This window comes from Salvelinus namaycush, chromosome 10, assembly GCF_016432855.1.
Source record: "Salvelinus namaycush isolate Seneca chromosome 10, SaNama_1.0, whole genome shotgun sequence".
In the NCBI taxonomy this organism is placed as follows: Eukaryota; Metazoa; Chordata; class Actinopteri; order Salmoniformes; family Salmonidae; genus Salvelinus; species Salvelinus namaycush.
Window position 1 is genome coordinate 14,331,688 of NC_052316.1, and position 12,407 is coordinate 14,344,094.

The 12,407-nt window shown below is 41.4% G+C and overlaps 1 protein-coding gene across 1 annotated transcript; it reads left to right on the plus strand.

Moving 5' to 3' along the window:
* The first annotated feature begins 5,969 nt into the window (after positions 1-5,969).
* LOC120054733 (tax1-binding protein 3-like) lies at positions 5,970-11,161 on the plus strand. Its single transcript, XM_039002290.1, has 4 exons — positions 5,970-6,177; positions 8,199-8,318; positions 8,650-8,727; positions 9,280-11,161. The coding sequence occupies exons 1-4, from the start codon at positions 6,139-6,141 to the stop codon at positions 9,412-9,414; spliced, it is 372 nt and encodes a 123-aa protein (XP_038858218.1). The 5' UTR covers positions 5,970-6,138; the 3' UTR covers positions 9,415-11,161.
* The last annotated feature ends 1,246 nt before the right edge of the window (positions 11,162-12,407 follow it).

A 12,407-nucleotide genomic window follows, 5' to 3' on the forward strand; every position in this document is an offset into this window, starting at 1 on the left:
GCAGCTAAACTGTCAAATAATAAGAAAACGGGGCAATGTAAAGACTATGAATATCTGTATCTAGCAAACATGACAAACCATAATATAACATTTCGGTGGCTAGTTAGCTGGTTGTCTGTATGGCTAGCTAGTAAAAGTGACAGCTGAGCTTGACGCTTCGCAAACGCAGTTCAGTTTGATGCCACACAACTTTTCTTTTTTGACAGACTAACTAGCTAACGTAAACTCACTCACTTTAGTATATCGCCTTGGTCCGTACAATTGACCTTATTTTAGCGCCCCCAAAACGTAATACTTCCAGATCAACTGTAATGTCAATACCATTGTAAAGCACATTTTCTCCCCTTTCCAACAGAATCAATTACATGACCCCACGCTGCCCGTTTCTGCATGATTCAAGAAGGCAATGAGCCCCGTTGGGTCTTTTTAAAAATGGCGGGTGGGGAAGCGAAACTAACTAATGCGTGATAGTGAGAAGGAGAGATGTTGTGTGGGAAAACGTAAGAGAAAGAACAATGGCTAAACCTGGTCTTAACTTCCAATGCTCCATCCCCCTGCCCAACCTCCCTCCACGCCACTCCGCCAACCACCAGGATGCCCGGCGTCAGAACATTCCAGGCATTCCCGTGATTGGCAGATAGCAGGCTGATTGGCATGTCGGACCCTGCGAACACTGGTAAGTACCACACAACCCACTAATAGCCTAACACATAACACACCGCTGTCTGTGCGGGTCGCTACACTATAAAGAGTTTATATAATGTGTCATTACATACCTATTTGAAGGTTTGTGTCGAATTTGAATCAGGTTTTTAGGGCGGTGCTAAAGTGATCTTAGAAGTAAACAGCGGCTTTGAGAATGATGATCGCATGCAATGATGACTCAAAAAATGACTAGGTATCCCCCCTTACCCCCGTCATTGTCCATTTCTTGTTTTTAAAGGATGAGAGAAGTGCTACACCTGGTGGAGAGAGATTGTAAGACAGAAATAGTTGCTTTATGCGTGCTGTACTGTTAAAGGAATTTTAATTCCTATATGTTAGCAACCAATTCAATTAAACACTCATACATAAGAATTTGTAAGATACTTATTAGCATAAAATGGACAGAAAACAGTCTCAAAATCAATCAATCAATAGCGTTTATTCTCGAGAGTACTGATCATAGTACAATTTACATCAGGTTATATAATAATAATGATGTCATAGGTTTTAAAATGTCCTTCCTCCTCTCGGATACAATGGCAGTACAGTTAGCGTTCTTGTTTTGTCTGCCACCTGTTAAACAATCTGCAACCAGCCCAAGGTCTCACCCCTCCCTGGGTAGAGACGGAATTTCCTGTAAGAACACATCATTCCAGCCTGTCTGAAGATAACTCCATTCTTTCTAACAAGGAACACATTATATTCAGCATTATGATTCATAGGTTCATTCATACATACAGTAACATAGTAGTATTCTGTTTAGTTATCATTCTAAGTCAAATGTATACATATTTTAGTCATTTATTCATAAAAATGACACGTCACGATGTAACGGAGGGGTCAGTTTTTTCAACTTTTCATTACCATGTCGATCAACGCTTGAATAGAAACCTAGTTCACACCCCCGATTTTGAAGTCAACATAGTCGCTACAGTCCCATTCGTTTTCTCTGTAGCCTCGTTTGAATGTTGTGGTTACACACATTTGTACGGAATGCTGTGGGTTTACGTTAGATATAGCAAGCAGTTTGGGATGTTTCCATATGAATTACATCAGTAGAAACAAGACAAAACAACCAACTAGTTAGCTGACTATATACAGCTAAACACTGCAACTCTTTCCATGAGACAGAGAGCAATCCTTTGAGCTCCACCGTTGATGTGCTCGCCTGTACCAACCAAGAGACCATGACAGGATTTGCTAATCTGAGAGCTACTCCCCAAATGTCAAAGCATCAAACATCGACAACTTCAAACATACAGTGCATTCGGAAAGTATTCAGACCCCTTGACTTTATCCATATTTTGTTTCGTTAAATACTTATTATAAAATGGTTACCCAATACCCCATAAGGATCAATTTAAAACAGGCTTGTAGAATAATTTTTAAAAAGCGTTTAAAAGGAAAAAACAGAAATCACTTATTTACATAAGTATTCAGACCCTTTGCTATGAGACTCGAAATTGAGCTCAGGTGGATCCTGTTTCCATTGATCATCCTTGAGATGTTTCTACAATTTGATTGGAGTTCTGTATTATGTCATGTTTCATGTTTGTGTGGACTCCAGGAAGAGTAGCTGCTGCTTTTGCATCAGCTAATGGGGATCCTAATAAAATAACAAATACCACCTGTGGTAAGTTCAATTGATTGGACATGATTTGACAGTGCATGTCTGAGTAGAAACCAAGCCATGAGGTCGAAGGAATTGTCCGTATAGCTCTGAGACAGGACTGTGTCGAGGCACAGATCTGGGGAAGGGTACCAAAACATTTCTGCCGTATTAGAGGTCCCCAACAACACAGTGGCCTCCATCATTCTTAAATGGAAGAAGTTTGGAACCACCAACACTCTTCCTAGAGCTGGCCACCCGGCCAAACTGAGCAACCGGGGGAGAAGGGCCTTTGTCAGGGAGGTGACCAAGAACTCGATGATCACTCTGAAAGAGCTCCAGTTCCTCTATGGAGATGGAAGAACCTTCCAGAAGGACAACCATCTCTGCAGCCTTTATGGTAGAGTGGCCAGATGGAAGCCACTCCTCAGTAAAAATCACATGACGGCCCACTTGGAGTTTGCCAAAAGACACATAAAGGGCTCTCAGACCATGAGAAACAAGATTCTCTGGTCTGATGAAACCAAGATTGAACTATATGGCCTGAATGCCAAGCGTCACGTCTGGAGGAAACCTGGCACCATCCCTACGGGAAGCATGGTGGTGGCAGCATCATGCTGTGGAGATGTTTTTCAGTGGCAGGGACTGGGAGACTAGTCAGGGTCGAGGGAAAGATGATTGGAGCAAAGTACAGAGATCCTACCCAAGAAGACTTGAGGCTGTAATCGCTGCCAAAGCATTATGTAAATGGGATATTTCAGTTTTTTATTTGTAATAAATTTGCAAAAATGTCTAAACACCTGTTTTTGCTTTGTCATTATTGGGTATTGTGTATAGATTGATGAGGGGGAAAAAACAATTGAATCAATTTTAGAATAAGGCTGTAACGTAACTAAATGTGGAAAAAGGGGTCTGAATATTTACAAAATTTACTGAATTTATATCTGCTGTTTACTCATCTCAATCACCTCGATATCATCATTTGCGGCAGGAAGCCTAGCGGTTAAGACCGTTGGGCCAGTAACCAAAAGGTCACTGGTTTGAATACTTGAGCTGGCAAGGTGGGAAAAAAATCTGCTGTTCTGCCCTTGAGCAAGGCAGTTAACCCCCAACAACAAATGCTCCCCAGGCGCCAAAGACGTGGACGTCAATTAAGGCAGTCCCCCGACCCTCTCTGATTCAAAGGGGTTGGGTTAAATGCTGAAGACACATTTTGGTTGAATGCATTCAGTTGTGCAACTGACTAGATGGCCGTAGATGGCCGCTATGGGTTCTAAAGAATAAGGAAAGCTCACCCAAATGTCCTTAGAATGTAAGCAGTCTGTGGACAAGGTATGACAACAGTCCATGCTTTGGTTTTGTTTACCTGGCCACTGTTTCAAATGCTAACTTTTTTTTGCATTTGTGGCAACAATCCAATGCAAGTCAATAGTACCTATATACAATGAGTTTACAAAATATTATGAACACCTTACTAATGTTGAGTTGCATCTCCTTTTTCAGAACAACCTCAATTCATTGGGTCATGGACTCTACAAGTTGTTGAAGGCTTTCCACATGGATGCTGGCCTTTGTTGACTCTAATGCTTTCCAAGGTTGTGTCAAGTTGGCTGGAAGTCTTAGGGGTGGTGGACCACTCTTGACATACAGGGGAAACTGTTGAGTGTGAAAAACCCAGCAGCATTGCAGTTCTTGACACACTCAAACTGGTGGGCCTGGCACCTACTACCATACCCCGTTCAAAGGAACTTAAATCTTTGTCTTGCCCATTTACCCTCTGAAAGGCACACATACACAATCCATGTCTCAACTGTATCAAGGCTTAAAAATCCTTCTTTAACCTGTCTCCTCCCCTTCATCTACACTGATTGAAATGAATTTAAGTGACATCAATAAGGAATCATAGCTTTCACCTGGATTCACCTGGTCAGTCTATGTCATGGAAAGAGCAGGTGTTTCTAATGTTTTGTATACTCAGTGTATTACCATTATGTGTGTAACAGTATAACTTTAAACCGTCCCCTCGCCCCGACACGGGCGCGAACCAGGGACCCTCTGCACACATCAACAACTGACACCCACGAAGCGTCGTTACCCATCGCTCCACAAAAGCCGCGGCCCTTGCAGAGCAAGGGGCAACACTACTTCTAGGTTTCAGAGCAAGTGACGTAACTGATTGAAACGCTAGTAGCGCGTACCCACTAACTAGCTAGCCATTTCACATCCGTTACACTCACCCCCCTTTCAACCTCCTCCTTTTCCGCAGCAACCAGTGATCCGGGTCAACAGCATCAATGTAACAGTATAACTTTAGTATGTCCCCTCGCCCCGACGCGGGCGCGAACCAGGGACCCTCTGCACACATCAACAACAGTCACCCACGAAGCGTCGTTACCCATCGCTCCACAAAAGCCGCAGCCCTTGCAGAGCAAGGGGCAACACTACTTCTAGGTTTCAGAGCAAGTGACGTAACTGATTGAAACGCTAGTAGCGCGTACCCACTAACTAGCTAGCCATTTCACATCCGTTACACTCACCCCCCTTTCAACCTCCTCCTTTTCCGCAGCAACCAGTGATCCGGGTCAACAGCATCAATGTAACAGTATAACTTTAGTACGTCCCCTCGCCCCGACACGGGCGCGAACCAGGGACCCTCTGCACACATCAACAACAGTCACCCACGAAGCGTCGTTACCCATCGCTCCACAAAAGCCACGGCCCTTGCAGAGCAAGGGGCAACACTACTTCTAGGTTTCAGATCAAGTGACGTAACTGATTGAAACGCTAGTAGCGCGTACCCACTAACTAGCTAGCCATTTCACATCCGTTACATGTGCACTACATGTCAGAAGCTGTCTGTTTTTCCTATGCTTCATGTTACCTGTTGCAACTTTTTATGAACCAGATAGATATTTGATTGACTACATCTGCAACTGCTCTTTAATTTAAATACATAATTTGATAGCAGAGTACTTAACTGTGATTTGGGGAGTAGCAGGTTTAATATATCCCCATATAAGGTCCGTGTGGCAGCGTGCATCTAGCCACCCTCTGGGCCGGGAATCTAGGCGGGAACTCAACCTTTGTGCAGTACAATCGTTTTGCACCAGATATGGGCCACACCTTTTACAATTAACAATTTTACAGTGGGCTACACATTTCAATTTGATCAGTCTGCACTCTGTGGGCCAGATCCTTTTTAATCTGATGGTGATGCAGTATTGACCCAGGCATAACATCCAGAAAAACACAAAGTATGTGCCCCACAGCTGCACCAGAGTCATTTTGCTAACTGGGGCACAGGAGAAATGGCCAAGAGGCCATTGATTTTAGGCAGTTAACTTGAGATGCATGCCCTGTCAAACACAAAGCAGAATTCTGTGAGAAAGACCACCATTTATTCTAGTGGTAATGAATCCTCCATGACATGAGTTTTCCAGTTGCCAATTAAATGAAGTCCTTAAAAAGTAGTGGGCATTCAGTAAAGCTCTTGACATAATAACTATTTTCTTAATTGGCAGGTAGTATGCCCATCATACAAACAAAGAGAAATACTGTAACGGGCCTGCCTAACCCTTTTCTGGGCTACACCCCAACCTTGTCCCAGGACATTACAGGATCCATGATGATGACTAACCACGGAAGGCAGTATGACATCACCAACCCTGCCTTTACATGCCAGGAATCATTTGCTAGTTGTTACTCACGCTTAGCAAGTTGCTTCGAGTATTGTATGATTTAATGAAAGGCGCAAAAACGACTTTAGACCGTTGAGTTATTTGCAACCGGGGACAAACACAAAAGTGTCTGACCAGTCTGAAACAATGTCTTTCATCCCAGGACAACCAGTTACTGCTGTTGTGGTAAGTTTTGGAATGATAACGTTACTCTTCATTCAATAGCTACGGAATCCATTGTCCAGGCCTAAAATCTTTCAAGCAATGCCTCGATGCAAACTATAAATACCTATCTGAGGTATTTCATTTTAAAAAATCGGTTTCACATTGTAGTATTACTGTTTACAATAGTGAATGTAATATTGTGGTCATGCTTGCTGGTTTCTACTCTTGACAATGTATCCTGGTTATTCGAATTTACCCTTGTAAAATTGTTACATTCTGGCAGCAAAACTCGTTCGAAACTTTGCTGTTCGATAATCCAACTACCTATCAACGTTTTACTCCTTTCTCTGTTTGTTGTCAGTCTTGTTTCTTTTAGATTCTATGAAACTGCTGTAGCTAGCTTGCTAACAGTTTAGGAGAATTTAATTTAACCTAATGGGCTATGCATTTCATTTTCATATGCGCAATCTAGTATTAACCTAAAGTAAATTAATCTAGCTAGCTAATGTTACACTGTTCTGTCTTGGCAACATTGTATTTCTTTAGTAGCCTGTTATCTCTTCACTATGGATAGCAGCTAGCATTAGCCAAATTGTTCGCTAAGCTACATGCATGAAAGTGAAGTGTTTCAGAGGAAGGCGTCACCTAGTTATCTGAGACAACTTGGGTACAAGCGCGCGCCCCCCCCCGGTCAAATAGCCCTTACATAGCCTGGAGGTGTGTTTGGTCATTGTCCTGTTGAAAAACAAGTGATAGTCCCACTATGCCAAGAGTGTGCAAAGCTGAGTTAACGGAGTAATAGTGACCAGCAACAGAACACAATGGATAGATACTAATGGTAATGGCAATCAATAATCATTTTTGCAGCAGTAGTAGTTTTATGGCCAAGGGATAGAAGCTGTTTAGCAGTCTGTTCTGAGCCTTGATGCACCAGTACCAGACGGGAGCATGGAGAACAGTCCATGTCTCGGGTAGGTGTCGCTGGCAATATTTCGGGCCTTTTTTAGACACCGCCTGGCATGTAAGTCCCCAATGGCTGGGAGCTCACCCCAGTGATGCGCTTGGCTGTCCACACCACCCTTTGTAGGGCCTTCTGGTCGAGAGCGGTGCAGTTGCCATAGCAGACGGTGATACAATCAGACAGGAGGCTTTCGATTGGATTCCTCGCAACACACTGTTTATTCCTAACATCAGCAAGAAATATGAGTCATGGAGTAATTGCATAGTAGCCTAGTGACAAAATTATGTGATTTAGGCTACAGGCTACACATACCAATCTTATTTAGTTGCATGATTTAGTATGTGTTGCCCACTCTTATGCAACAGCTATCTTCCATACACTCTATAAGTTGAATGCCATAGTATGCTGCTGTTTTCTGGTTGATATTTTTTGACAAATCTGGTGTCAGTCATGTGAACAATGGGTTACACAGATACTTTGGGTTGATCTTTCTGTTAATATGGTCAGCCTGCGTTATACATTTCCATGAGTGTTTCCATGTTCTCATCACCAAGAACTTCAGATCCACTGAATGATTGTTGACCATGTTGACCACTGAGTGCAGTGGTTGGAAGAACTTTGAACCACTGACACTATGAACCACACTGCTGAGGCTCCTCTTATTCACCATCACACAGACTGGCTTTGTGCTGTAAAGAGCAGCGAGCTGGATGTGCCAGAACTCTCCATCTGCTCTAATGAGAGGGCAGCTGGTTGAGGACCACGGGGATAGCTAGACTGAGAAATAATCTGTCTCCAGTCAGTTGGTGGCAGAGGGCTTCCCTTTCAGCCGGTCACTCGACTTCACACGACAGTGGGATTCTCTTTGTTCCTTCGGGGGAACTACAGCCTATTCATAACCGTAGTGGTCTACATTCTTAAAGGGAACACAGTGCTCAGCAATCAATTTTACATTCTATTCATTTACCACATTTTTATTATTGCAATGGTGGAATGGGAATATAACAACTACTTGATGGTTGTTGAAGTTCTGAATTCTTTCCTCTCCAAGCTCGACTCCCAATGTTCATGTGTTTTACAGCAACGGATAGAAATCCGCAAACTCCGCCAGGGTGAACATTTGATCCTGGGTTTCAGCATTGGAGGAGGAATAGACCAAGACCCTGGCCAGAACCCCTTCTCTGAAGACAAGTCAGACAAGGTACGAGTTAAACAGGGAAAATACTCTCCCTGTCAGTTCTCAGGGAGCTCAGCTCTGGCCAAACTCCATTAACATCAGTCGTAAGGTATCAGAGAAGCAGGTCTGAACACATCAACTGTAGCCTCAGGTAGCAACACCGCAGACCCAGATAGCTCATCTTATACAGTAGCATACAGTGTTACTCAAATAGTGGCATTCTATAGTTCTATAATCAAACCAGTTTATTGAAGCTAGTTAGTTAATACATGTTATATGTAGATGCACAGATGTTACACTTTCATATATTTCTCTTTTGTTGTTTTGGTCTTTTTCTGTGGCTGTGTGATCACAGGGCATCTATGTGACACGGGTGACACCAGAGGGACCAGCAGAAGTTGCAGGCTTGATGATGGGAGACAAAGTAATGCAGGTAAACTTCAACATATTTGTAGAAATGCATGTTTCAAACTTTTGTCCTCGAGACCTGTTACCTAATCCCTCTTGGACAAATTACGTAAACATACATTTGACCAAATGACGCATACTTTTAGTTCTGGGTTAAAGGTAGACTCAGCACCACTGCAGATATTGAAATGAGCGAGATGCAAGACTCAGTCACACAGTATCTGCGCATGGGTTCGCTTCACGCTGTTACAGCGTGCTAGCCAGGGCACCAAAACAGCAGAGAAGTGAAGCCTCACGCTTCAACGCTCTGAGTTGTGGAAATTGACCCACTATGCTGTTTACTTTCTGCATCTACGTCAAATCACTGAGTCTACCTTTAACCGAGATGACTTTTTACTTTATTGATACATTTCCACAAGGTGGCACCATGTACTCAGTTTCAGTTGTGATTGGACTTTGCCGAGTGACTGTACAAGACCAGCACACTATTCAATCCAGATATTATACTTACCTCACATCAGGAATAATACCTACTGTAAAGAAGAATATTATAATTATTGATGTCTGTTGCCACCAGGTAAATGGATGGGATATGACCATGGTGACACACGATCAGGCACGCAAACGGCTGACGAAGAAGAACGAAGATGTCGTGCGGCTACTGGTGACCAGGAAATCACTGGAGCAGGCTGTCAAACATTCTATGATGTAATGACTCCAAACAGTAGCAGCAGCTTGGTGACCTCATTGTCTTTCGACAGGTGGCGTCCCTCCTATGCACCGCTAGTCCTTTTTTGCAGACTGAGTTCGCTATCTGACGTCAGACAATGCCAGTGACCGAGAGCACAGTATTCCAAAGCTTTTCTTGCAAACTGTAAGGTTGGGGTGAATTCCATATAAATTCTGTCAATTTAGGCGGTGGTAAGAAAATGATATTCAAGAATTGAAAATTGCCATTTATTTTCCTTCACAGATTTTTCACTTCCTGAATTGATGGAGTTGAAATTAAATTGATTACAGTCCTACTCACATTTTCCTAATTCAAACATGGTACAACTCTTTTATAACATCACTATAGAACCAATATGGTACAAGTTATTGGGATCATTAATGCCTTTACTAGCTGACATGAGCATTACTTATTAAGTAATTAGTACACTTCATTACAGTTAATGATCTGTCATTTTTCATTTAGCCAACTAATAATTTTATGTTTTCAAGTTGATGTCTTTACAAGCCAAAGGAAAACAATGCCAAGAAACTGTAGATTGATAGAGGATGCTTTGCAAACACATGCGTACAACGCACATAGCATTTATCTGCTACGGTAATTTGTATGTATTCCATAGTGGCTTCCTGTTTATATGAGTTATGTTTGATGTATGGCATTAATAAGAATGGAACACTTAGTGCTTAACACTGCTCTGTGTTGGTCGAAATTAATGAATATTCATCGGGCTTGGACGATATATCATTATTTTGGTATCTTTATCCATGCAGTGCATCTACCAAAGTAACAAGCACAGCCAAACTGCATACTTTATATTTCATTATACTCTAATTGTACTTGTTTACCAAATACTGTAATACTCATTTGAGGATTGGACTTTTGTAGGTAGTGTAGCAGGAAGACAGCTACTTCTCATTCTCAACCCTCTGGGTATAATTCATTTGGTGTTGCCATCGTTGCCTGGAAATCAAGGCTAGGGTATAGTCAACTTTAAGTGCCTTCTTTCTCAGGATTATATAAAGAAAGTGGCATGTTGGATTGTTAATTAGGTTGCTTGCTGGTTGATGTCAGACAGCTAATACACTTTAGTTGCATGCTGAACCAACGTTGAAGGATCAAATGAAATGAGACGTTTGAATACACTTGAATACAAATTACACTCTAGTGAGTACCACTAAATTATAGGGTTTTAGTATTCATGCTCTTTTCCATTCCTATATAGTTCAGTAATATATCCTTTTTCACTGCCTCAGCCATGTTTTACACAGCGATGCCTCACTTTTTTAATCCAAACTTATCAATTCCTATTCAAATGAATCAAAGGTAAAGTAATATTGTAATGTGGATTACAATAGTACCTAATATACATACACGTCCTAGTATGTTCTACTAATTCAATATTTTGTATGGCTTTGTTTTTGCTAGAATTCTTTGAATTGGGAGATTATCATTATACTGTATATCATTGGCAGAGTGATGTAACTAAGTCTACACACAACTTTGTAAAGAATTAACACTTCAAAAGACTGCCCAACCTTTTGATAAATGTAGCCTTGCATGAACATTTTCTATAAAGTTGATTTCTATCAATATGTCGTTTGTGTTAAAATATCTATTTTAGAATTACTCCAAGTATATGAGGAAAACCTTTGAATTACCATTTTGGCATATGATTGTATACTGGACACTTTCCGAATGTTCTTTAACATAAATCAAAAATGAACTGAAAGATTGCTTTCTTTTTTGCAGTATTATGTGTTTGTCAGGCACTTTACAACATTTGTGGTTGTCACCCATAGACTGTCACCCATACTGTAGGTCCCAGAGGGATGGATAGAGAAAAATAGAATATTTGGTTATAAGACTTGAGCAGGGATATTACCTTCCCAGTGTGCACTGGATGTTGGAAGAAATATCCCAAAACAAGCTGTTTTTGTGAGAAAACCCCCCCAACATCAGCTAAAACCATGAAGAGCAGCTGTTCTTCACAGATTCACAGCTGCTAATTAAATGGTGTTAATGAGCATAAGAGTGGTGGAGAAAAAAGTGTGAATGTTAGATTTTAAGTAATTGGATCATCCCGGTGTGTGCATAGATTCATGGTGTGTGTGGGCAGTTCCACAGCTTACCATCACCCCGTCATCCACCATTGTATGTAGAATATTAATCAATAGAAAAACAGATGTGTGTTTGTGATACAGTATTTTCATAGGTTGATTCTTATAATTGTCATATTGAAAGATGTGATCTTCAATTTTGTTTGTTCATTGTACTGTATTTTGTCAAATTGTCTTGATCTGCATGGCCTTTATCACCACTATTGACTGTAGATATATTCATGTCACCAACTCGAAAGTAATTGGATGACATTTCAAAGCAGCAAATCTATTACCTGACCTTTCCCTGTGTGCTCAGGCATTTTATATGGGGGGTCAATAGAAACACATTTAATAACACATTCATAGATGGCAAAAGAGACATTCAACAAATGTATCATAAGGAATAAGGTTTTGAAGTGTCTGTCCTATATCTAGGAGATATAAGAAAGCTCAGGAAATATTTTAAAAAATTGGACACATTTATGTTGGCACTAATCTACCTCCATACTTCCATTTATTTTTTAAACTGGTACCGGATTACCTTCAGATGAGTCTGTGACACTTGTGGCACCATCGAGTCCCGTGACACAATCATGATCGTGTGGTCATATTTGTTTCTAGGCCAAACCTTTCTGACACTACATACGTTTTCGTGAGAAGACCGATTTTTGGGATGTCTGACAAACAGTACTGTAGCTCTGCCACTTTCCATCACAGTTGAGGAAGGTCGTCATACACGGATGCGGTGGATGGAGACGCAGCCCTCACAAAAAATCTGATATCTGTAGTTTAAACAGACAGATTCTAATGGGGATTTTTGTTCTCGCGGGTGTGTCAATTAACTCTTAAGGATTAATATTGCCACTTGTCTAAAAA

Excerpts from the sequence above, each read along its gene's own strand:
- LOC120054733 (XM_039002290.1), top strand. The coding sequence starts at position 6,139 with ATGTCTTTCATCCCAGGACAACCAGTTACTGCTGTTGTG. Across the intron at positions 6,178-8,198 it reads AACCAGTTACTGCTGTTGTG|CAACGGATAGAAATCCGCAA; the intron begins GTAAGTTTTGGA and ends TGTGTTTTACAG. Across the intron at positions 8,319-8,649 it reads CTGAAGACAAGTCAGACAAG|GGCATCTATGTGACACGGGT; the intron begins GTACGAGTTAAA and ends GTGTGATCACAG.